Source organism: Cibotium barometz, chromosome 63 (genome assembly GCF_041138505.1).
Source record: "Cibotium barometz isolate CiBa-2024 chromosome 63, ASM4113850v1, whole genome shotgun sequence".
NCBI lineage: Eukaryota > Viridiplantae > Streptophyta > Polypodiopsida > Cyatheales > Cibotiaceae > Cibotium > Cibotium barometz.
In genome coordinates this window covers 23,978,560-24,005,712 of record NC_141108.1, presented here as the reverse complement: position 1 = coordinate 24,005,712, position 27,153 = coordinate 23,978,560, and the positions used below count along the sequence as shown (strand labels likewise).

The following is a 27,153-nucleotide window of genomic DNA, read 5'->3' as shown; positions in this document are numbered from 1 at the left end:
ATTAGTAAGGTACACTTAAAAACTTTACAAAATTAGTAGGGTACACTTTAAACTTTACAAAATCAAAGGTTGATTTTTTAAAATTCCTTTATCTACAAATTAATTTGTGTGTGAAGGTGATTAATATCTAAGGGGGACAAGGTGATTAGTGCGGCAAGGTGATTATTATCTATTAAAGGGACACCTTAGTCATGATTTTATTATTACAAAGGGACCCACCCCACTTATAAAATCGACTAGCTTGGGCAGGGGGCTTTAAAGTTTGATCTCTTACATGAACTACGCAACCATGTTACTTACCCTTATATGTACTATACTATATAAGCTTTCTGTTACCTACCCCCTTTGAATAGCACATGTTTTATTTAGAGATTTTTTTTTTGGTAGGTGCTTATGTTTCACTATGTGTTGGGTTTCTTCTTGTCATAGCCTTAGTGAAAGAAAATAGTATTTGCATTACTAAGGTCATATTTATCTAGCTACTCCATTTGTATCACTAAGGTTGTATTTAACTAGCTACTCCATTTGTAATGAATGAAACAAGGACAGTAGGTACCTGTGCAATTTTCAATTGATGTCTTGCTACTCCATTTGTAATGAATGAAACAAGGACATCAGGTACCTGTGCAATTTTCAATTGATGTCTTGCTACCTGGCCACAATCCTAAAATACAATCTTTTTCATAAAGAAAATCCTAGTTCTCTAATTTACAAAATCACTAGATCAAATTACTTATGCAATCACTAAATTACTAGAGGTTTTTTTAAGAAAGCCAAAAAATATGGCTTTACAAAACTGGAGGATATTGTTAACAATAGTCAAACTTTTTGGGGTTCGACTACGCATACGACAAAGTAAAACATGCATACTTCTACATCTCTAATAAAAATTCAATAAGTGGTAGTTTTTGACAATTTCTACACAAGGAAAAAGAATATCCATAACTACAATTCATAGCCAAAGTTCAACTACTCTGCACTGCTGCTACTACTACACCGTGGATTGCATCCCCAAGTAAGGTGAATGAGGTATCCTCCTTTGAGCCATCTATAACATCATTGTCTGGTATGACGAGCAGAAAAAAGATCACAATTAATGATGATGATGTAAACTTCTACCATGATCCGGCCAGGATCAAAGAGAAATAATAGCACTAGTCCACTTGTCTCCTTGATTCATCGGAAAAGTAGGGGGCACTGTACTCCATGGCGAAGCTGGAGACTGATGCAGGCGATCCAATGGTGACCAAAGCTTTTGGCACAAGGGTGATCACAACACTATACTCTGCAGTCAGATTAAGATCCTTAATCCTACCATTAACTGCATAGCCTAGAGTGGTCTGGTTAACTCCCACATAAAACATGGGCACAGTTGTAAAGAATCCCACATATTCTTGGCACCCAGTGGTTGTGTTAATATTTGCCGATGGCAAATTAATGAAAATATCGAAGTGGGTTGGACTCCCTTCTACCCATTCAATCCCATTAAGTACAAGATTTTCATCAAGACCTAATGAAGCTTGGTCAGGTTCTCTCTCTACAACGGAAGAGCAAGGGCTAAACATGGGTTGATCAGGCTGACAAAGGGTGTCATTAGGGCTTAAGCTGGCAACACCAGTGCTTAATCTAACAGGGACTGCGTTGATCCATGGGTTATCAACCTCTTCATAGGCAAAGCCAAGGTTAGTGGTGTTCAGAGCATCTCTAACCTTGACTCGAACAAGGACTGCATCTTCGTTGTAGAAGGCAAATTCAGAGTCAAGGTAGTCAGGGTCGTCAATGTCTGCGTTGCCTTCAAAGCTCTTCCAGATCTCCCAGAGTCTATCAATTTGGGCATGGTGGGCGTAGAAGATGGGGTCTCGCGCGGCAGCATAGAAGGATCCCATGTCCCTCCATCCGATGTGCTGTCTAGATCCCGTCCAGAGGTGGACCGAATTGTGAGGCCTTCTTTCCACAGTTCCATAGCCCGGCTGTGGGTTGTCGCCCTGCCTGTAAGGCCGCCCGAAGAACCTGTCATGCGTGGTCGCATCTCGGATGAGCACCCTGTGGAATTCGTTTGCATTCTCTCTCAGCTGCACCTCGGGCGAGCGCCAATCTGTATCGTAAGTGTAGTCGATGGCCACAACTGCAGGTGGCTGGTGTAAAGCGTCCCTCCACGAGTCCACCAGATCTGGTATCTGGGTGAATATCCATGGCATGGAGCTGCCATGAGGGTGGTCGTAGTTCCAGAAGGAGAGAGAGAAGGTGTCATCACCTAGCAACTTGGCCAGTATCCTCTCATGGAAATAGAGATACCACCTGTGGAAAGGGAAGAAGAGCCATGAGCCGTGCACCTGGAAGACTTGCGTGGAGTTGAGCTGCGTGTAGACTGTGTTACAGTAGGCGCAGTGTATGTTGGCTTGCTGCTTGAAAGAGCGCGGATCATCAGCAGGAAGGGCTCTCATGAGATTATAGGCTCTCGTAAGCTTCTCGGCATAGCTCTCGTCTGCTGCATGAGCAGGTCTCCTCACTTTGATCACGCTGTGTAAGCTCTCATTGGGCCTGAATAGTGAAGGGATGTACGCAGCAGTGGGCGCACAGCAATTGAAGGGCGTCTCTGCTGCGGGTAGATCGTAAGGCAGGTGGCAACTACTCATGTTGGGAGCTAGAAGACGCTGGCCTTGTGCAAAGCCACCCAATACAGTAATAATGAGGAGAGAGAGAGAAACCACTCTACCTAACCTAATCCTCCTGCAAGCCATGGGCTCAGCTTGAGCTTCCCTTGGAAGGCCCGGAAAGCTCTCCTCGATTCGTAACTAGGAGAGCCGTGTTATTTGGGGGCAATATAGACCGTCCAAATCACGCACGACACTTGGACACGGGGCATTTACTGCACTACAATTGAAGCCAACCCTAAGTACGTACGTGCATTGTCCACCTCACACGATTTTATACAAAGGAAGTGGTTTGAACTACGCAATTTGTGTACAAATTAAACCTATGGATTGTTACTTGAAATACAAATAAAAGTCATTGTGTCAATTTGTGGTACTATTATAGCACATAATAATGATGAAGAATCATTATACATAATATGTATTATGGGTCTCAAATGTTTTTTACATTAATTAGTTTGATGTTTATATTTTAAACCTTAGCATGTGGAAGAGTGTATTCTCGAGGGTCTCAAATGTTTTTTACATTAATTAGTTTGATGTTTATATTTTAAACCTTAGCATGTGGAAGAGTGTATTCTCGATGCTTTAGCTTCTGGAAGTTTCTGATAAGGGCTTGTGCCTCACATTTTTTAACTCTCTCTCTCTCGATGCTTCAGCTTCTGGAAGTTTCCGATAAGGGCTTGTGCCTCACATTTTTTATCTCTCTCTCTCTCTCTCTCTCTGGACTTGCCCCTCTATGTGAACACGCCTCCATGCAAAGGAGGAGGGTCTTTCTCACCGAGACAGGAGGAGGTGGTGGAGCAGAAGGAGGATGATACCCTACTCTCTCTGTAGCGGATACAACAAGCGCGTCTCTCTCTCTCTCTCTCTCTCTCTCTCTCTCTCTCTCTCCGGTCGGAGCAGGGTGCTCACTGCTGGGGCGGGTGGCCAAGCGAGCGTAGGTAGCCGGCACCAAGTGGCATTGATGGCGGCGTAGCATGCCTATGATGATCGTGGAGCCGACACGAGCAGTGCATGTGGTGGGGCCAGTATAAGCGGCATCATGGAGATGGAGGTATCGAGGAGGCAGGTTGCCGCCACCAAGAAGTTAAACTAAGGTTATAAAAACTTTTAAACCTTCCTTTAACCTTAGTGTAGTTGTTAATTAGTTAATGCCAATGGCCAACATAAAATAATGAATATGGTCCCAAATAGAACAATCTAGAACCAAAAAACATTGATTATACATATTCACTAGAGAATGAATTAGTCCGTTTTAATGTTGAGCATAGTGCTAAAAAAATCATAAATCATATTTTTTAACTAATCAAAATAAAGACAACTCAGGAAAAACATATTTTTCAACAAATCAAAATAAAGACATCTCTTAAATCTATCTGGTTTTTGTTTCTGAAATCTCTATTATATTCCAGGTTTATAAGTAAAATATATGAAAATGTCAAAATAAGGGTGGCTATAAATCTCACCCAAATTTTCTTAATTGTGGCTCAGGAAATTACACTAGGATGCCGTTTTTTGGGAGCAATTGGTGAGCAGAAAAGCTCACACTGAGAAAGCTCTCGTCTCGTGGGAGTGGGTCTTTAATAAGGTGACTGATATTTGGGGCAATGTTGGAGATGACGGTGGAGGAGGCAGGCAGGCAGGCGTGCTCCACGCCTAATGGCGCCTGTAGTTATGGCGCTGCGCCCCGCGACCGCTTTGGCCCTTCCTCCACCACCCGTTAACTTTACCCTTGTTGAGCTATCCACTTGGCACCATCCTAGCCCTTCGACACATTCAGATGCCTTCTTACATCCCCTACTGTACTGTGTGTGTAGGACGTCACCAAGGACCCTTCGATTGGAAAGTGTCTTCTTTCATTTAAGAGAGATTATTATAATTTCATACTTCTCAATTGTTTCCAAAAAGCTTGCAACACATAGATTAATCCACTAATTGTGATTGCATGTGTCAACACATAGATTAATACATTAATCTATTGTGTCTACACGTATGTGTCAGCCACCATACATGAAGATTGTAAGAATAGTATTTCTATTGCTCGATAGATTTCAATAACTAGTTTTGTTATTAATCATTTTTGGAATATTCTATTCCAGTAGTTGATTTTACCCGCTTGATTATTTCTTCATTTGATTTGGGCACAATTTGGATAAAATTTTATGGTAATCAAACAATTAGTATTCTAATCTTGGTAAATTTGTGTTGTACTCACTACTTTTCTTTTTATTTTTGAACATTTGTTGGTGAATTTTTAGTAATGCCAACAAACAAAACTAGTAGCCTTTTTTTTTCCCTTTTTTTTTGTGCCTAGATGGAGGCAAGGAGAGGTAACCTTCACGATGAAGCTGCTTGCAAACACACCACAAAAGAGTAGACAAGCATACAAGCGAGATGGATGGTTGAATTTTCTTTTATTCTCTTCTCTGGTCTACAACTATTAACATAAAGAGATAAGAGTACATACTATAGGGAAAAGCGACTCTCTTACTATAACATATAATGGTGAGTCCATAGTGTGCACACAACTATATGAGGTGGTACTATAACTATGCCATAACTCTAGAATACCAAAGTGGCTATCACATAGCCTATAAACCACTGTGGTGGTATATCATCGCCCATAATCTCACCAACCAAGTTATTGGTATATGTGTAGAAGCTATCACCCATGCGGGTTATCAATGTCTGTAGCACTAGTTGAGCCCAATATCTCAATATCACCCATGCGGGTTATATCCATAGCACTAGTTGAGCTCGATATCTCAATATTCTCCCTTGAGGTCAGCTCCACACACCGCACTCCAAGTATGCTCTTAAATTTACAGAGCTTCTTTTGTACCCAATGCCTTCACGACGAAATAAGCTACCTAATCCTCTGTACTGACATATACTAACTCCACATCACCTGCTAGAGCCTTATCTCTTATAAAATGATAATACAACTTAATGTGCTTCGTCCCAATATGATAGACTAGGTTATTCATGTTATCATAGAGTAAGTGATAATCACCCTATCTCTACGGGCTCACCCATATCACTAAGTAGCTTAGAAAACCAAGCTACCTTACAAGCTGCCATAGCAATGCCCCTTTACTTAACAAGGTAATTATCGGCTATTTCTTGTTGCTCCAACTCACAATAGCACTCCAACATAAAGCCACTAGGTAGATCATCTGTTTGAGACACTACCAACCCAATCACAATATTTATACACCTATGTAGCTATATCTCTTTGCCAAACTCCTAGAAAAGTCCATAATCAATAGTGTACTTTATATATTTGAGAATCCATCTAACCACAACTAATTGTGGCTTCCTGTGGGGGTGCACATAAACAGACTCACAAGTCCAACATCATAGCTCAAATCTGGCCTAGTAATGATCATGCAGATCAAGTAGTGGGGTTCTCCAAAAGCTCATCTGTATCTATGGAAAGCTTAGTGTTCTACTCCAATGGCACTAAAATAGGCTTACAGCCTATTAGACTATACTTAGACAACATGTCCAAGACATACTACCTCTGTAGTAGCAAAATGCCACCTTACCACCTCTATACTAAGAAAATACTGCGGTCTGCAACTTACCCAAATATTTCATCTCAAACTTCTGCTTCATTTGAAGCATACTGATAGCATATATATTAGCATCACTATCACTGGTGATAATAAAGTCATCCATATAAATAACTAACAACATGATCCCTCTATCTGTCCTTTTCACATAAAGTGAAAAATTATTGGATATATGAAATTCAGTGGTACAACAAGATACTCCCAATTCTTGTTTGACCATGCTCTGGGTCACTGTGCCTACTTCAAGCCATACATGGCTTTGTGTAACGTCCTACACACAAAATATGGGTATGCATTGCTCTCATAACGTAGTGGATGCATTATGTAAAGTTCTTCTTATAAACCTTAGTTCTTTGTGCATACCAAGAGTAAGCTCTCCTCATAAAGGCTTTTCTCCTTGGAGCCACCAGAGTCACCATCTAGATAAGAGTGACCTGCTAGATCAGACATATATCAAGCACAAAATGTTGATTTACCTTTTTCTTTCATTTGCATGATACATGTGTACTTCTTACATCTATATCTTCAATTGTCTTCACTCTAGCAGCTACTCATCTCATTAAAGATAACATCTCTGCTTACTCGTATCTCACTCGCCAAGTGGTAGGGTTATAGCGTTTGTAATAACCAAGCTTTTTCTTTAAAGCATAATTGATGAAGATGTATTTCTTTGCTTTTAGATCTAACTTGGTTCTCACTTCATCAGAAACATGCATATATGTAATATATCCAAATACTTTCAAGTGAGACACATTTGTTTTTATGCTTGTAAACTTATGTTCAGACATCATACCATGAACAACTGCAATGGGGCCTATTCATAATATAAACAACATGCTGCTTAAGCCCAAAAATAATCTGGCATATGCTTTTCTGGCATCAAGGCATCATACCATGAACAACTGTAGTGGGGGTCCTATCCATAATATAAACAATAGATGTTGCTTCATCCGAAAAATAATTCGGCATATACTTTTCTGACATCAAGGCATGAGCAACTTGTGTAATGTGCATGTTTTTCCTTTGTACAACACCATTCTATTTTGTGGAGTGTACCTACATGTGAATTACCTCTTGATTCTTTGTTTTCTCAAGAATCAAGGAACTCATTCGAGATATATTACCCCCCACCTTCCAATCTTAGGCATGTTAGAATGGCGGTTTGATAATTATAAGTTTTAGTAGAGGTCAAGTTGTAAGGTCACTTATATAGAAAGTAAAATGTAAATAGAATAGCATCCACGATTAACACAAGTAGTTGATCAACTAAGAGATGTTATCTCCTATATTCATGGAGAAGATTGAGGAAAGTTGGATGATATATCATCAGAAATGTATGTAATCTTGTATTTCCAACCTATTTAAAGAGGCTTGTAATCTTGTATTTCCAACCTATTTAAAGAGGCTTGTGAATGGAGAAAATGCGTGTTATCTTCACCCTGATAATCCGTAATGTCTATCTCTAACCCTAATAACCTTGAACGGTATCAGAGCCAGAGCAGGTGATACCATTGTTGATCCTCTGCTGGTACACCATATCAACACCTCTGCATTGATTGTGACTGTAGCTGGAGCTATCGCTCCCATCGCCACCCATGCCCGTGGTGGCTGACCTACACAAATACCATTACCGACCTGCTTACTGGTTGCTTCACTCCCCAACTGCATGCTACTTCTTCTCTGAGTGTCACCACCACCAGCGTACCACTATTTTGACATCACCGACTGCAGCTACTTGCCACACTGCCGTGCACTTAGCTGGGCCGTCTGCAACCACAGCCGCCTGATGCAGTGCTATATGTCCTCATTGAGCCCGCAGATGTTGCCATCTCACAAAATTGCCGTTCATTCCTATCACCACCTTCAAACAAAGCTACCATCCATCCATCATCACCTTTCAACACCCACACCAACAACAAATCATTGCAGCGTGTCATCAAACAACGTCTATCCACCATCACTGCCGATAGCACCACCTGCTCATCATCTACCACTTAGCAGTAGATAAGTTTGTGCAGGCTGCTGGCTAGAGATGGCTACTCCCACGTGTAGCAACTTCTAGTGCATCTCTTCACACAACTCCTCTGCTATGCAACACTTGCCAACTACGAGCTGCCATCTGTCACTGACACATCCATGTCCCCTAGCACCAAAAAAAGGGGGATAATACATTTCTAAAAATAATTTAAAGCTTTAGATCTTAATAATCATTAAGGACTGGTTCACATGATTTTTAGAAGAAAGATATTCGGTATTTGGTCAAATCACCATCTACTTGATCACTTATTGTAAAAGGGGTGCAATAATTCCAAACTCTTGTGAGCAACCAATGTAAAGAAGATAATAAAGAAATAGATTAAGAAGAAAAAATCTAAACCTTTTTATTATGATGTTGCTAAGGCCATGAGTTTCTTGAAATTTTTATCGTAAAAGAGGTGCAATAATCTTCATAATGCCAAACTCTTGTGAATCAACCAATGTGAAGAAGATAATTAAGAAAAAGGTTAAGAAACAAAAAAACTAAACCTTTTTTTTTTGATGTTGCAAAGGCCATGAGTTTCTTGAAGTTTTTATCATACAACATGCATTTATATGGGGTGGGGGCTTTTAAGCATTAATTTAATCATTGCATTCTCAATTTCTTTGTAAAGGTTTTTTTAGGCATTTCCCTTATGCTTCAAAGCCAAGTGCTAAGACCACCCTTCATCATCATGGCCACACTTCATAATACAAATAAATTCGATGGCACGAGATTTCTAAGATAAAATTCACCTTAAGGAAAAAGAGATTATGGTCAATTGTAAATGGTAAAGAAAATAAACCTTCCCCACTAGAGAGGAAGAGGGAGCATGGATGCTAAAGGATGAAAAAGCTATGGCCATTATAGCCCTAGGACTTAGTGACAACTATATACATCATATAGATGATGCTAAGGATACTGATGATGCATGGAACACACTGGAAAAAATATTTAGGGCCAAGGGTAAGCACTCTAAGATAGGGTTAAAGATCAAATTCTTTGAATTAAAAATGAAACCCAAAGATACTTTTCCTATACACCACAACTATATGAAAAGTTTGATGGCATAACTAGCAACAGTTGAAGCTCATGTGGAAGAAGAAGATGCCATTGTTGCAATGCTTTTTAAAAGCATGCCCATTGAGGAATATGGTCACCTTGTTTCAACATAACATTGCAAAATCTTCTACAAACTACCTTGAAAGGTATTGAAGCTGTCCTATTTGAAGAATACAAGAAGAAGCAAGAGAACCATGGTCTTTAAGAAGGAGCCTACAATGTCAACAAAATCTAAAACACAGCCCCACTGGCAAAATCTCCAGCAACAAATCCTACCTCAACTCAAAGTCAAAGATGAAGTGTAATTTTTGTGGCAAATTTGACCACTTTGAGAAGAACTGTTCCATAAAACAAAAGTTTAAAGATGTCTCGTAGATGAAGATGAAGAGAATACTGTTTGAAGAACTAGTCTCCCAAGAGAAGGCTAGCTTTGTTAAAGTTGACATTATCATTTTGGGATCTTAAAATGGTTGTGTAAGAAATGCCACCTTACCTTAGAGAGAGAGTATGTAAAAATGGTATCTACATTAAAAAACATATCTTTATGGTAAAATAATTAATAATAAAATATAAGAAGGTGAATTTAAAAAGGAATAGAATTAAAAAAATCCAAATCGTGATAATGAAACTCCTTTATAACCAAAATCATCATGAAACTTTATGCCTTTTCGAATGCATCCCTTTTTGGGTTTTCCCTCCATTTAGTTGTTTTGGCTCCAAAGTTGGAAGATCAATTAGCAAAATCAGTAGCCTTACGTAGGTTTTCCATGGGTTCTGAGCAAGGTGAACCAACAGGCTTAGTGAGCTCGAACCCAACAAAGAAGGATATTTACAATTTACACATAGAGCTTGAAAAGGAGTATGCACCAGTGCGGAAGTGCAACAAAAAAATACATTAACAATCTTAGAGATAAATAATCTTCGACAGCAAGGAAAGAAGCACATCAATCTTTGGATGGAAGGTAGAATATACCCTATAGATCTTGTGTGACGAGATCTTCACCACCATTCTGGAATCTAACATCATATGTAATATTTCTTGGTGATGGTCATACTAGTGTCTATGGCTATACACATAATATGTGAGCACATATTGATGTTCTCAAGTTAGAAAATCATCTTGCTCATTGTGAGATTGATTTATTAAAACAATACTATGAAAAAGGTATGTAGAAATTGAAAGAGGACAAGGAGAATATTCAAGATCTTGAAAGAAAACTAGCTATGACAAGAGAGAAGAATACAGCATTAGGATGACATAAAAGATCAAGGAAGTTAAATAATATCGAGAATCTTAAGCCAGAGTCATCTCAAATTCATAAACGTGTATTTGCTACAGTGTAAATAATAATATATGCTTTGTTTTTTATTCTAACAATGTCATGCTTGTTTATTATTGTTCTTTATACATACAAGGATTATTACTAAGGTGTTATTTTCTATTATTCAGAGAAGTGCTACATCCTGATAAAGAGAATATGGATCCAAATAAATCTTTACCATGATACACCAAGCCATTGAAACCAGTTCGCGATGGAGGAATTGATGTAGGAGAAATGTTAGAGCAGTGAAACATAAATTTATTAAGGGTTTTTTTGAAAGAGAATATTGTGGAGGCAGATGTTATTCAATCTACTCTTAATAATGTTGGTATAAGAAAGAGATGGATATTCTCAGATATATAAAACCTTGAAGTATAAGACTAAGAATAAAAACATTATAAATAATATTCTTCATAAGCCCTCCAATGTCTCTCGAAATCATGTTCCAATGAATGCTCATGTTCTTCAATTTCATATTAAAGATGTTTATCATGGCAAAAGAAAAGACTTGTTCTTCAATGAATTCAGTAACCTATGGGTAGATCTCATCACAGTTCAAAAAGCAATGGTCAAATTTTATGAAATTTATTAAGAGAAAGCATGCGGAGTATTAAAATTTGTCATCAAGCTGGATGAAGCAAAAATACTAAAAACCAAAAGCAAGAAAGGGTTTCAATAACTTTAATGAATAGTTCATTGGACGTAATGATTGCCAAAGATCATTCATCATATTTTAGTGTGTAGTCAAAGAACAATATTTGGTGGCTTGGGGCCTTTGAGGTAATTTCCATTCTAAGGTTTGATAAAGATAAATGATTTTGATTTTGTTTAGCCATTTAATGATGACATAATAATATTTTTCTATTCTATTGTCACTTCTATGAAGATTGATAAAGAAGATCATGCCATATTGCAATGGGTCTTTCACCACACTTCAATACCAGAGATCATTGACAGCTAAACAAAAGGCTCTTTATTACATGTAAATGGTTATGGAGAATTTTTCGTGGAATGGCACTTGGAAGGTGATTAAACAATAATCAAGTGATGTAGAACATTAAAACATGTCCAACTATTAAGCATCCATGTATATATTATATAGGGATAGAAGATGATCTGGATACCAAGTATTGGACCAATCTGCTTCATCGACATCTATACAATGATACTTTTGATCTAGTGCTTCCATTATGCAGAACTAGTTGTTAACCACACTAGTTAACATTATTTTTAAGCATGGTTACGCTTTATGTAACTTATTTTGATGTAACTACACGAAGCGCTTCATGTAGAAGATATGACCAAGCTTACGAGTTGTGTAATGCCGGCCATGAGAATGAGCCTAGGTGTACATAGAGCTAGAGGAATCAATTTTGGGCCCCCAATTGTAGAATGGGTGGCTAGCCATTGTAAAAAGAGAGATCATAGCCTGCAGGAGAAGAGTGAAAAAAGTGGGTAAGGGTGACACAAGGGTCACAATCCAAGATGGATCCAAAGAAGATACAATTGACACCAGCTCCACCCAATCGAGAGAGAAGAGGGGGATCAAAGGATCAACCATAAAGGGATAGACCTAGAGGAGCAAAGGGAGCAACCAACAACTCTTAAAGGAGTTGGTGAGTACCCCAATGCCGATGAGAAAATAAGAAAGCTCGAAGATGCCAAGGCCTTAGTCAAAGAATGCCAATGGCTTCATGAAGCCAAGCTAAGGGCTAATTGGGTTAGGGATACAATGTATCCACTAAACAAGCCATTCAAGGAAAGGGAATTGGACATATCTACTCCAATTCCAAAAGAAATAGAAGAGGGATCCCAAGCAAACACAATGTCGAGAATGTTTGAGGAAAATGCATTGGGTGCGTCCATCCATTCCTTTCCTATGGATGAATGCGAGTCACACACCTGGGGAGAAACCTCAATCTCCAAAGAACCCAGAAACATAGGAAGTCTTGTGGTTGTACTGTCCATGCCTGTACAAATGCCATTAGGGAAACTGTTATACAATTCATCAACCCTATGGACAGACATAAAAGAATGGGTAGAAGGCAGACTAAAGCTAGCCAATATTATAGATGAGGTTTTGCCACCTCTAGCAAAAAGAACCTTAAGACACACAAGGAAAACCCGAGTCGTTAAGATACCAGTTAATCAATTGGGACGTTATTACAAAGGAGACAACACAAATACTACAATAATCTGGATTCATCACAATGGGTACCAGACACTGGCTATCCTGGATGGTGGGGCAGAGGTTAGCATCATCAAAAAACTTTGCTGGGAGAACTGGGGGAAAACCTAATCTAAAAAAAGCAGATCTAATCATTAAAATGACTGAAGGAACATCTTCAAGGCCCATTGGACTTGTGGAGAATGTGAAACTCAAACTCTTTACGTTTCGCTACCATCATACATTTGTGGTCATGGACTTCCTACACCAACCTCATTCATATGACATAATATTGGGGAGACCCTTCATGAGGGAGTCCAAATTGGTGCATGATTGGGCATTAGATCACGTTTATGTACGTAGGGATTCACAAATTGTAAAGATAGATCTGAGAACATGGAAAGCACACCCCATGGAAGGGCAATTGTTTGGTAATGATTCGGTCACAATGGAATGGACCACATCTGTACAAATATGCATGCCCTTGGTGGGAAATTCCAAGGAAGAAGAGGAAACCGAAATGTATGTGTCACTTCCTCCTCCAAACTTCAGTGAAAAATGGATGCATGTGTTAGCTACCATAGATGTGATGCAACCCAGGGGGACCCAGTATGTGGAATTTGGAACTGTCCCCATGACCTCTATCAGTATGGTTAATTGGCAGACCATTGATGAAGCATCAAAAGAGGAGACCTCTAGTATAGAAGGGACCATAACACAAGGCCATACCAATGCTCAATGCCTCAGAAGGTGGCAAAAACAGAAAAGATATAGTGCCCGATGAAATGCCCTATTACGAAGAAAACCCACCTTGAGGCCACTAAGGTACACGATGAGTTTTCTAAGGATTGGGGTGAGGAGTTGAGTAAGATATCATTAAAAAGAAGACACAAGGAGAGAGTCACCCTTCAAGAGCTAGAAACACCTAAGCTTACAAAAGCTGGGCATCAAAAATGCAATAAAGCCTTGGTAGAAGCAGAACGTGAGGCTAGAAAGATCATGACTAAAACCAAAAGTGAAAATGAAGACAAACCAGACTTGTTCTCAGTACCCGACCACTTCAAAACCTATACTGTTGATGAGAGGAAAGTGGTCCGACAGCAACAAGGGTTAAGGAGGATGGGATGTCCACATCATACGATGGCCCAGCGAAAGTCAAGGAAGTTGATATTGCGGGGCCAGGGGAGGAAGCTCGCACCCATATACATTGCTAAGGACTTGACTCCGGTTGAAGAAGATGAGCTCGTTGCTCTCCTTATAAAGGAATTCAAGGACTATTTCGCCTGGAATTACAAGGAGATGAAGGAGTTACCACCTAAGGTAGTACAACATACGATTTCAATCATGGAAGGGTCAAGGCCAACTAGGCAAAAACCATACTAGATGAATCCTAAATATGTGGCAATTGTAAAGGAGGAAATAGACAAGCTCAATTGCTGCGGATTTCAGTTATGAAATCGAACATATGGATTGGTTGTAACCAATTGTAATAGTGACAAAAAAGAATGTGTTGATCTTAAAAAGGTCAATGCAGCTATTAGGAAAGACCATTATCCCACTACCCTATATAGAACATGTTTTGGAAAGAGTGGCTAGTGAAGAAGCTTACAGCTTCTTGGATGGATTCTCCGGTTTTACAATCAGGTGTCCATAGCACCAGAGGACCAGCATAAGACAAATTTCAATACAATGTGGGGGACATTTGCATACAAGGTTATGCCCTTCGGTCTCACCAATGCCCCAGTAACATTTCAACGGTTGATGTGCACAACCTTCAAAGAATACTTACAGAAGTGGTTGGAGGTATTCATCGATGGGTGGACCATCTGGCTTGCTTAAGGAAAGTGTTCGAGCGATGTCGATTATATTGTATATCCATGAACCCTCTAAAGTGTCAGTTTTGGGTCAAACATGATGTGATATTGGGACACATTGTCTCAATGAATGGTATATCCAACGGATGATAGCAAGGTCAAGTTGATATTGGAGTTGCCACAACATACCAATTACAAAGATGTGCAGAGATTTATGGGCCATGTGGGGTATTACCGCCGCTTCATAATTTTATATGCTAAAATTGCCAGACCATTATACAAGCTACTCATTGTCTTTGAATGGACTGAGGAATGCCAGGAAGCATATGATCAACTGAAGCAAGCATTGGCTAGCACGCCAATTCTGCGACCTCCCAATTGGGATCTCGTATTTCATGTGCATATTGATGCATCAAACTTTGCTATTGGTTGCGTACTAGCCCAGCATGGTGAGTTCAAATTGGACTATCCAATTTGCTTTGCTAGTTGTCTGTTAAATGATGCAGAGATAAACTACACCACCACAGAGAGGGAAGGATTGGCCATGGTTTACGTTGTCAAAAAGTATCAACATTCATATTCTTAGTGGACCATCAAGCCTTACTACACTTAGTGAATAAACCTTGCACCACGAGGAGAATCACACGATGGTTTCTATTATTGTTGGTATTTGACTTTACAGTCACGCAGTAAGAAAAGGAACACATCATGTATTAGCTAATCATATGTCAAGAATTCCAAATGGGGGGGAACTAGCAACTGGTGTTGAAGATGATCTCCTTGATGCTTTGTTTGTTCAAATTGGACATGGTACACCCGAATGGAGCGAGGAAATCTTAGATTATCTAGCTCATGGTTTTTCGTAGGAAATACCTTTGAACAAAGATAAAATACGGCGGCTTATCAAGCTTTGCTGCACCTTATTAAAGTGATTGCGGGAGAACTATATAAGCTAGGAAAAGATAATGTGCTAAGAAGATGTGTGAGAGAAGATGAGTTCGTCACAATATTGGATGCAGCTCATTCAAGGATAGGAGGCGGGCATTTTGCTGGAGAGATCACGGCTCGTAACATGCTTCAAGCAGGACTATGGTGGCCTACGTTATTCAGAGATGCCATAGAATTTGTCAAAAGGTGCGAGGAATGTCAGCGTTTTGCTATCCCAACAAAAGGACAAGATGCCACTCACCCCTATTATTGTAAGAAAACCATTGGAAAAATGGGGAGTAGATTTTGTTGGACATATTAGTCTAGGAGCACATCTATCCCAAGCCCGATATGTGATCGTGGTGGCCACGTACTATTTCACAAAATGGGTAGAAGCCGGAGCCTCAAAGAGAGCTGATGCATGAACAACAACAAAATTCTTATACGAGTAGATTATCTCGAGGTTTGGCTGCTCGTTAGAACTAGTTAGTGATCGCGGATCACGTTTTATTAATGTCGAGGTGATTAATCATTTACTTATGGGATTCTTAGTGGTCCATCGGAAATCATCACCTTATTATCCATAAGCCAATGGTCAAGCAAAGAGTACAAACAAAATTTTGTGTACTATCTTGACAAAAACCTTGGAAGCAAGTCAAAGAGACTGGGAACATAAGCTGACAGCAGCCCTATGGGCATATCGAACATCATATAAGGTAGCAACGGGATACACTCCTTTCCATCTAGCTTATGGTGTTGAGGCAGTAATGCCTATGGAATACCTAGTCCCGAGCTTGAGGATTGCAGTACAAGAATGTCTGACAGAGAATGCATTAGCTGAAAGGCTGATTAACTTAGAGAGAAGCTTGATGCGACTAGGCTAATAGCATCACATGGACTCATGGTCTAGAAACTACACAGGAAACATTGGTTTGACAAAAATTTGAAACAAAAAGAACTAGAAACGGGGGACCTTGTCCTCATGTATGGTGTAGGAAGCACCAAGAAAAAGAAACTCAAATATCGAGGCCTAGGACCATTCCGAGTGTTTGAGATCACACCTCAAGGGTCAGTTCGAAATTGAGACAATTGATAGCATACAGATGGAGGGTTACATCAATGGAAGTAAGCTCAAAATATTTTAGACCACTGACCCAAGAGATGCTCTTGCAAGAACATCTCTTAAAACAACAGAAATAGCTCGCAAAGAAAAAAATCCAGCAAAGCTCAAAGCTAAGGCCAGGGAGGCCAAAGCTAACCATTTACTCTAGAAAAGACTGATATATGTCAACATGGCTTCCTTGACTCTCTTGGATGAAGAGGAACTAAACATTGAGCCATCACGACTCAAGGTGGGACTTACTACATCTAAAGGCCATGCAATGAGCATTGCACTAATAGATACAGGATCAAGTCATAACTTGATCGCGTATGAAACCTGGGTAGCATTAGATAGACCACCACGACTTGAATCCACTAATGCACAAGTACATAGTGTGAACTTAATAACTATGAGAGCTGAGGGATTTTTAAGTATTAACATTTCCATCAGAAATAATTCCTTGGTCGGGAAGGTGTTTGTCATGCCTGCAGGTTCCATGGAAGAGGAAATGATTCTAGGATGATCCTCCAATGGAAAGAGAGGACAACATTGTTGAGCGAGGGCAGGAAGGTCATCTCCATACCCTTATGGAGCTTGACAAATAGAGGGAAACATATCATAATTGATGAAAAAATGACACCAAATATAGTGACATCATCTCAAAAAACAGAACAAATATCAGTCCCACGAAACTCTCACAAACAATACCCAAAATCTTAGGGTACACAGAAGTGGGTGCCCAAGACTCAACTTAAAAACCAACCCCATAAGAAGGACACCATGAATAATATAGGGACAGTAAGACAAATTTGCAAAGAAATCAAAAGTCAAACCTTGCTTACAAAAACAAATTGGCATGACTCCAAGCGTCCCAATAGCCCATAAGGGTTCCATAAGCAATGGGTCCGAAAAGACTTATTGCGAGCACAAGGATACTACCAAGGCAATACGACAATATGGATACCCAAACCCCACTTAGTGGCCAACACCACAAGCAATTCAAGTCACAAAAGAGAGAGTAGTAAAAGCATACAACATCAACTCCCAACCCATGCGGGAACCTCGCCCAACCTTTGTGTGGAGGAAAAAGACAACTCAACAAAATGGGTTGGGAATTGCCAAAACAATGACAATAGCCACTTCAGTCACAAAACTAAATAGGGAATCTAAAGGTAGAAACAAAGAAGTTCAGCAAAGGGACATAGATAGAAGCCCTCCACCACCACAGGACCCAGTAACAACATTGTTCAGTTGGGTGGAAGGAAGAATTTAAAAATCCCACTTAGAACTAAAACGACATAGAATTAAAAAATCCCACATAGAACTAAAACGACAGCATCAACAAATACCTAGAAGTGCCCAGGTGGCACCTTGGTTCTCGTGGGGGCAGAGTAAAAATGAAGGTACCCAATGGTTGCACAATGGGTACAAGGTAAGCAGGGTATCATTCACTCATGATGTGCATGTTTGACTGCTTGAGCATGAAGGAAAAAAAAAAGAGAAGGTATCGATCTTGTGCATTCATGATCCAAAAATGTTCATGCCATGAACCAGTTCAAAAATGTTCTTGCCATGAACCAATTCAAAAACGTTCACACCGTGAAACGGTCATTTCTCATGGGCCAATCAAATAACGCCATGTGGTTTTCTTCATTAAGGCAGCTGCCCTATCTGACGACTGCATTATAAAATCAATTTTCTTTTCTTTTTTGTCATTTTGCATTGTGTGACCTTTGCTTTTTGATTGCGCTTCTATTGCTGATCGTTGTGCATCTTCCATCTCAGATTTTGTGTTGTAATCTACTATCCTCTATCGAGGTGGGAGCTTGATCCATTCCCTTTTGGTTTTCTTTTTCCTTTTTATTTTTTGATCTTCATGATTGATCAATATCTTCTCACAGTCGGCACCTTAACAACGAAAGAAAAAATGGAAAACCAATAACATAACAAATGGCACCTTCACTAAAGTTTCACGATATTATCACCCTGTAGTTTCATGGAACCTCAGGTTCACAAAACCTCAATGGTTCACGAAACATAACTTCACAAAATCGTGTTTCACAAAACCTCATTTTTTCATGGAACCTCAACGGTTCATGAAACCTCAATGTTTCATGGAACCTCACTGGTTCACGAAACCATGTTTCACAAAACCTCATTGTTTCACACAAAACCTCAACAGTTCACGAAACCTCATTGTTTCATGGAACCTCACTAGTTCACAAAACATAACTTCACGAAACCTCATTGTTTCTTCACGGAACCTCACTGTTTCACTGAACCTCACCGGTTCACGAAACATGACTTCACGAAACCTCATTGTTTTCATGGAACCTCAACGGCTCACGAAACCTCACTGTTTCATGGAACCTCACCGTTACACGGAACCTAACTTCACAGAGTCTAACTTCACGACTTACAGGTTCACAAAATCACTCATACCCTGCAGCTTCATGCCACAGCTTTCACCTGTCTATCAACACACCCTGTGATTACTCCTACACTAGCACACTTCTCATTTCACCTAACTAGTTACCCATAACCCCCCCCCCCCCCCAAAAAAAAAGATAAGATAAGAAAAGAAAAAAGAAAAAGAAAAAAGAAGAAGAAGAAGAAGAAGAAGAGAGGAAATGGTACCGACCCCACCAATCGGAAGACTGATGTGTTGTTCATGTACAGATGTCGGCCTCGGAGTTGGAAGCTATTGAGACCCCAGCTACCACTCAAGCCAGTGCCATTGGATCCCCCAGCAAATAAAAAAAAGAAGCCAATATGGGTCCTGAAGCTCAATTTTTTGGGCCCTTATGCCCAAGCCTTCCATGGGGCCATCATCAGCCACAAAGAAGCCCTCACGGCCCATGGGAAAGGTAGCTCTACATTACCATAGCCTAGAATGCCTCCAAATTTTGGAAGAGGATCAAGTAAAAGCAAAGCTGGAAAAGGTAGGCTTAGGGAGAATGGCACAAATACTCCCAAGAAGCATTGACACATCAAGAAGCATTGACACAGAACTCTGCACCAATTACATCAAGACCTACGACAAGGTCACCAAACGGGGAACTATCACAAAGGCTGACAGCACTACAGAGCAACTCCTAATCACAGAGGAGCTCATATGGGATGCTCTGTAGCTCCTGCCAGTAGTCCATGCCCACACATTGAACAAAATGCCTCTAGATGATGCAATGCTCAAGAAAAGTTCTTACAACTCCAATGGGGCCGAGTACGAGAACATCCATGATGAGGCTACAAAAAAAGCTTGTAGGGCCATGTCATTAATGATGCAGGTCAAGCCCATGGATATATATAACAGGGTTCCTTTGAATAGAATTGCTAAGGTACATGAGGAGAAAGAGGAGGACTGGATCCACTATGTCCATAGAGAGATGGAGAACTACTTGAAGGCCCACCAATCCAAGATTTGCAACCCGTACCTTCTCACCCAAGTTCTTAATCATGTGGCAAAAAGGCCTCTCCTAGAGCCCGACGAGCCAGAGGAGCACTTGTAACTGGCACTACTATACCAGAACAACCAACACTAATAGTTGAAGACATGCAAGAGGGGAAAGTTGTCTTAATGGAGACCCAAGCAATAATGAAGGAAATCAAGAAGGGGAAAAAGAAGAAGACAGAGAAGAAAATGAGGGGATCATCCCAGATATAGCTATCGAATCGCAAATATTAGAGGCAGATAAGTGGCAGAGGAAATCTAGACATACCAAGAAGCACTGCAAGAGACTACAATCAGCTCAGCCACACCGGAGTCCATGCAGCAAGTTACTCCCCCGACAAGCCTATCTCAGCTGATATTCACGGATCTATCCCCACTCAAACATGCCAACAGAGACAATGCCAAAACAAGAAGCATCAATACAAGCTGAGGAAACACAAGGCATTAAGGCAGCAACGGCTCAAGTACATGAAACAGAGGCCCACAATGAAGCAAGCAAAATACAAAGAAGTGTAAAGCCCTCAAGCCCAAGAAAAAGAAGGCGGTTGGAAGATGAGGAAAGAATACCCCAGCTGGCCTCCCTACAAAAAGTCAACTATCAACAATTCATGCAAGAGACCATGAAAGGGCTGGATGAGCTGCTGAACCAACCACAGGCTGGGCTCAAAGAAGGTGCAAGCATAAGTGCACACTGGGAGTAGGAACAAAAGGTCTGGCATTGCCACCTCCTCGCAACACACATGCTCCACAATCGTAACATTGCCCTTTGGAAGCAGGTTAATGACTCATACACACAAGTGCAAACCTTAAAAAACCACTTGGCAGCAGCTGAAACCACACATAAAGATGTCATAATAATGAAAAGCTTGAAGGCCATGGAGGAGCAAGAGAACATGTATAAAGCCTTGGAAAGCCATAATATGGTCCTCAGCTAAACAATTGTACAAAGAATCAAGGAAAATGTGGACATCAAGGCAAAGTTAGAACGAGATAAGGAGCAACTTCAGAAGAGGTCACCCACACCAATGAGCTAACTACACTTTATGCCCACCAAGTATAGGAGCTCTAGCACAATGCCAGGTCCAAAGAAAAAGAATTGCAAAGCGAGATCCAACGAAGGAGAGGACAACTCACTTACAACAAGAGAGAGAACAAACAAACAAGGCCCATGCAAAAAAAATAAGAACACTTAATGACATTATAAGTGCAAGCTAGGTCGAAATGTGACAGAATTGGCCCATCAAGAAGCAATGGCACAACTTACACAGCAAATACAAGTTCAGAGGCTGGCTGCCGAAAGGCTCCAACAAATCACTGAATCTCAAGAAAGAGAAGCAATGGCTAGACGTGCCCAAGAGGATGCAACCTGAAGATTTGAGGAGTTAGATGCTATAAGGATGGTTTGGGAAACTGCAATTTCAAACCTCCTCAGCAACACTGACTCTCGCTTACAAGAGTTAGTGTTGGAATTAGGGTTGCAAGAAAGCACACAAAGCTTGGAGAAGAAGAAGCAAGAATGCACACAACACAAAGTGTATTAGATTGTGTCAATGTACAAAAGATAAGTTAGCCCTAGAAGGATGGGCGTATATACAAGCCGGGGGAAAAAACCTCCTAAAGAGGGAAAAAGTGCCCCGGCGGTCCTAAGTGTGTTCACACACATCACTGCTTATATATATATGGCAACAAATCCCCCCTAGGAGTGATGGTGTGAACGAGAGCTGGCACTCATGTATAGGGGAGTGCCATGCCCGAAGTAGATCAGTTCACAAAGGGGAGCAAGTCCAAAGCTTTGCGGAAAGCTTCAAACTTCTCACGAGGAAGTGCCTTTGTGAAAAGATCGACGAGGTTGTCCTGTGTTGGCACATAGGCCAAGCTGATCTCTCCTGCTGAGAGTCTCTCCCTGACATAGTGATAATGCACCTCAATGTGCTTTGTGCGAGCATGAAAAACTAGGTTTCTCGCAACTGCCAATGCGCTCTGACTGTCAGTGAAGATAGAGGTGGCAGACTCCTGTCCAACACCCAAGTCAGCCATAAGCCGTCTGAGCCACACACACTCAACCGTAGCTGTGAAAGCTGCCCTGTACTCAGCTTCACAACTAGAAGTGGCCATAGTAGGTTGCTTCTTGCTCAACCAAGATATGCATGAGCTACCGAGCATGAAACAAAAACCACTTGTGGACACTCTTGTGTCATAGCAACCAGCCCAATTTGAGTCCGAAAAGGCATGTAAATCTGGCGGCAACGATCCCCCCTTGGGATAAAACAACCCAAGATGTATGGTGCCACTCAAGTAGCGAAAGATGCGTTTAACTGCCTTCCAATGCTGAGATCCTGGGCTATGCATAAACTTGCTCACCTGTGAGACTGCAAACTGAATGTCCGGCCTCGTAATGCATACATAAATGAGGCAACCAATAGCTGTCTAATAGAGTGTGACATCAAAGTGATCTCCAGCATCATGAAGACTCAACTTCAAACCTGTCTCCATTGGAGTAGCAATAGGCTTGCAGTCTTCAAGGCCAAATCTCCGCAACAATGTCTCAATATACTTTGTCTGACACAAAGCAATACCTCCATCACACTGCTTAAATTGTATTCCCAAATAATGATGCAAATGCCCCAAATCTGACATCTCAAAAGAGGCATTCAAGTCAGCCTTAAAATCAGCAATATGACTCTCATTTGGTCCTGTGAGCAGCATGTCATCGACATAGAGAGCAATGATTAGATGTACATCATCCACACGTTTAACATACAAAGTGCTTTCTGTTGGACTATTCTGAAAACCATGTGCAATCAAATATGCATGTATCTTTTCATACCAAGCTTGTGGAGCTTGCTTTAAACCATATAAAGCCTTTTTCAACCTGCACACTTTGTTTTCCTGCCCTCTTTGAACAAAACCACGAGGCTGCGATACATACACCTCCTCATGCAAATCTCCAAGAATGCAGTCTTTATGTCCAACTGATGTATATTCCAACCATTATGAGCTGCCAATGCACAAATGCTACGAATGGTAGTCATACGACAAGTGGGAGCAAAGGTCTCATCAAAATCAATGCCCTTTTCTTGAGCATAACCCTTTGCAACAAGTCTAGCCTTATAGTGATCAACACTGCCATCTGGCTTTCGTTTCAATTTAAAAACCCACTTACATCCAATGGCCTTTTTACCAATAGGCAAATCACATAAAGACCATGTACCATTCTTCATTATAGCATCATATTCACTTTGCATTGCAGCCAACCAATTTTCTGAATTTTGTGCCTCATCAAATGAAAGAGGTTCTTCCTCTTCACACATACTAGACACAGCCAAAGCATAACAATCTGATGTATAAGAGGCATGCTGAAAACCTGAACGAGTACGACTAGTCATAGGTGCATCAATCTTACTATCACGTAAGGTTTGCACCAGCCATTTTGGCATACCTCTAGCCTGCTCATTTTCAGCCCTATCCTCATGAATTATATCCTGTAAATCTGCATCAGAAATAGACTGATCTATGATGTCATTTGAAATCTGCATAGGCTGAATATTTGCCTCATTAGGACTTACATTTGAATTCCCACCTGTAAATAGAGGCAACAATGTATCAAATACATCCCGTGAGCTCACACCTGTCTCTTTGGTACATGATAACAAAGACTGCACAGCATCTTCCACAAAAACAACATCTCGACTAATCAAGATACGCTTTGATTGTGGATGATACAATCTGTGACCTTTGCTCTCTGCACTGTAGCCAACAAAAATGCATTTGACAGCCTTATCATCCAATTTTCTGCATTGTTGCACAGGCACTAAAGCATAGGCCAAGCAACCAAAGACACGCAAGTGACCAATAGAAGGCTTCCTGCCATGCCAAGCTTCATATGGAGTAATAGACTGCAAGGCCTTAGTGGGACACCTGTTGAGTACATATGCAACACACATGACAGCCTCAAGCCAAAACGCATGTGGCAAAGCTTGGCTCTTGACCATACATCGTGCCATCTCCATAAGTGACCTGTTTTTCCTCTCAGCAACACCATTTTGCTGAGGGGTATACGGCACTGTACATTGGTGTTTTATCCCACGACTAGCCAGAAATGCATCAAACTCTTTAGACAAGTACTCCCCCCCTCGATCAGAACGGAGGGTGCCCACAGTACAATTGGATACATTTTCAACCATAAGAAAAAACTGTTTGAAGCACAAAAACACTTCGGACTTTGCCTTCAGTGGATATACCCATGCATGCCTTGAGTAATCATCAATGAAAGTCACAAAGTACAAGTGTTTACCAAATGACGGAGTTTGCATAGGCCCACATACATCACTATGTACAAGTTGCAATTTGCGAGTGGCCCGCACAGAACCATCCTTTGGGAATGCAGAACGCTGCATTTTGCCCAAAATATAGCGTTCACAAACATGTTTCAATGGTGCCTCAAGAGGGGGCAATGAAGCAACCATATCAAATTTCTGCAAACGCAGCAAACTAGCAAAGTTCAGATGACCAAAACGAGCATGCTATAGTTTTGCATCTGAAACTGCCTTTTCATCAGAAATTGCATTTGCTGAATCTTCCACACACTTGTCATAAGAATTGAGCCTATACAGCCCACGAAACAAGGTGCCAGATGCAATAATCGTATCACCAAAAGTCAAACAGTACATTTGTCATCCACAAATTTGACTACAAATCTAAGTCTAGCAAGCGCAGAGACAGACAATAGATTCTTCTTTATCCCTGGCACATACAAAGCATCTGAAAGTGTGAAAGCGCTGCCATTTGCAGCAGTAAGCATAATTTTACCAATGCCCTTCTCACTGGGTAAGAAGCATTATTGGCACATGTGACAGTATTCCCATTAGAGATAGCCTCAAGACAAGTGAACATATCACGATGTGAGGTAATGTGCTTTGTAGCACCACTGTCAAAATACCAAACATGAGAGTCAACAGAAACTGCCAATGTACAGATGGGTCATACTGGCAATACACGCTAAACGCCCATTCGGTATCCTGCACAACATTTGCAGAATCTGCATTTGTAGAAGCATCCGCTATTGTGGCTGCATTTGACTCTTTCTTCTTTGCCTCTTTAGCCTTTAGCTTAGGGCAATTCTTAATGACATGATCATTTGCCTTACAATAGTTGCACCTGGTCTTTTTCTTGCCTTTATCAAGAGCCTTCTCAGACTTATTGTTGCTACCTCTGTGGAAGGAGAAGAAGTTGCAGACCTACTAATAGGAGAAGAAACAGTGGAAGGGGCTGCCTTACCACTTTTTCTCTGCTGCTGGGCAGCAATAAATTCTTGATCAACTGCACGCTGCCTGGCCCTGTTTTGCCTGGACTGCGCTTCTTGCAAGAGCTTGTTGACTAAAGTATCATACTTGACAGCATCAGGTCTGTCCTCATTAAGAAGTCTCCACGTGGAAGCAAAAGTCTGATATGTCTCAGGTAAAGCATCAAGAACAGTCTGCACAAGAGAATGATCAGGAATAATCTCACTTGCAGAAATCAACTGTTCTTTGAGATCTTTAATCTCAGTAATAAAAACATTCATGTCATCATCTTCTTGCATAATCTTCAATTCTAGCTCTTTACGCAAGTAAGCGATTTTTGCCTCGTTACGACCTGCATACAAACCAGCTAGAATATCCCAAGCCTGTTTTGCTGTTTTAGCTGAACGAATATGTGGGGTGATGTTACGTTTGCTGTTTTAGCTAAACGAATATGTGGGGTGATGTTACGTTTGACAGAAAGTGCAATCAAGGCATGAGCCTGCGCATCTTTACCATCCCAACGAGCTTGTTCAGCAGTGGGTAAAACAGCAGCAATAGTAGAGCTGCTAGAACCTGCAACATCCTCAACAGATCCTACATCCACAGAACCTGGACGTACATCCATACCCTGCACAATGTTCCACACTCCTTTTGCAACCAAAACATGCTACATCATGTATGCCCAAAGTGGGTAGTTGCTGTCTCCATCCAGTTTGTCTTCAGTAGACAACATGCAAAATACATCATTGTTGTTATCAGCCATGGCCACTGACTGAAACTGATGCAAAAGCTACCTGTACTGTCGAAATTTCTGCACAAAATGACGGAAACACCTGTGCAGAACTTGAAATGCAAAAACGGAGCCCGAAACGACCTCAGATGCGATTTCTGAGAACGCATAGGCCAACAGGCTAATTTGTAGAGTATAGGGACCTGGAAGCGCTCGTGAAAGCTCACCTCAATCGGAGAACGTGAGTCGGAGGGTGCTGGCGGCGTAGCCTTGGGAGCCGATGCCTACTCTGATACCAATTGTTGGAATTAGGGTTGTAGGAAAGCACACAAAGCTTGGAGAAGAAGAAGCAAGAATGCACACAACACAAAGTGTATTAGATTGTGTCAATGTACAAAAGATAAGTTAGCCCTAGAAGGATGGGCATATATACAAGCCAGGGGAAAAAACCTCCTAAAGAGGGAAAAAGTGCCCCGGTGGTCCTAAGTGTGTTCACACACATCACTGCCTATATATATATGGCAACAGTTAGAACGTCGGTTGGTGATCCAAGATAGAAGTCAGTGCCGGAGCAGCCTATTGATGACCTATGCCTACTCCTTGAGTGTGCCTCAGCAGAGTTGGGTCAGTTGCCAGTTACTCCTTGGGCCCTTCTCAAACTCTCACTTTGTTTTTGTCTACACTAACCCTCTCTTTACTTCAGTACGATATAAATCTATTTGAAGACATAGGCCTAGGTGAACTAACCCTAATTAAACAAAATATTGAACGAGATGTTGACCCTACAATAATAATGGGAATTTTGCATGGGGACATAGTATTAACTAATCCACAAGAAATCTTCTTTTAGCCTTTACATTCTATAGTGTTAAACTTTCATAGTTGAAGTCGAGTCCTCCAAAATTCTAAAATTCTGGACAATAGTGTTGAAAAATTAGACCTATTTGTCCCAAATGATATTCCCGAGACACTGGCCAAATATGAGGTGGTAGCACATAGTTATCAGTGGATTATAAGTCATGCTGGGTAGCTCGAAGTATATAATAC

General features: G+C 40.8%; 1 protein-coding gene across 1 annotated transcript; it reads right to left on the bottom strand.

Moving 5' to 3' along the window:
* Positions 1-733: 733 nt before the first annotated feature.
* On the bottom strand, positions 734-2,777 carry LOC147603860 (polyphenol oxidase, chloroplastic-like). Its single transcript, XM_086795858.1, has one exon. It carries the CDS (start codon positions 2,739-2,741, stop codon positions 1,155-1,157), a length of 1,587 nt encoding a protein of 528 aa, XP_086651984.1. The 5' UTR covers positions 2,742-2,777; the 3' UTR covers positions 734-1,154.
* Between the last annotated feature and the right edge of the window lie 24,376 nt (positions 2,778-27,153).

Excerpts from the sequence above, each read along its gene's own strand:
- LOC147603860 (XM_086795858.1), bottom strand. The coding sequence starts at position 2,741 with ATGGCTTGCAGGAGGATTAGGTTAGGTAGAGTGGTTTCTCTCTCTCTC.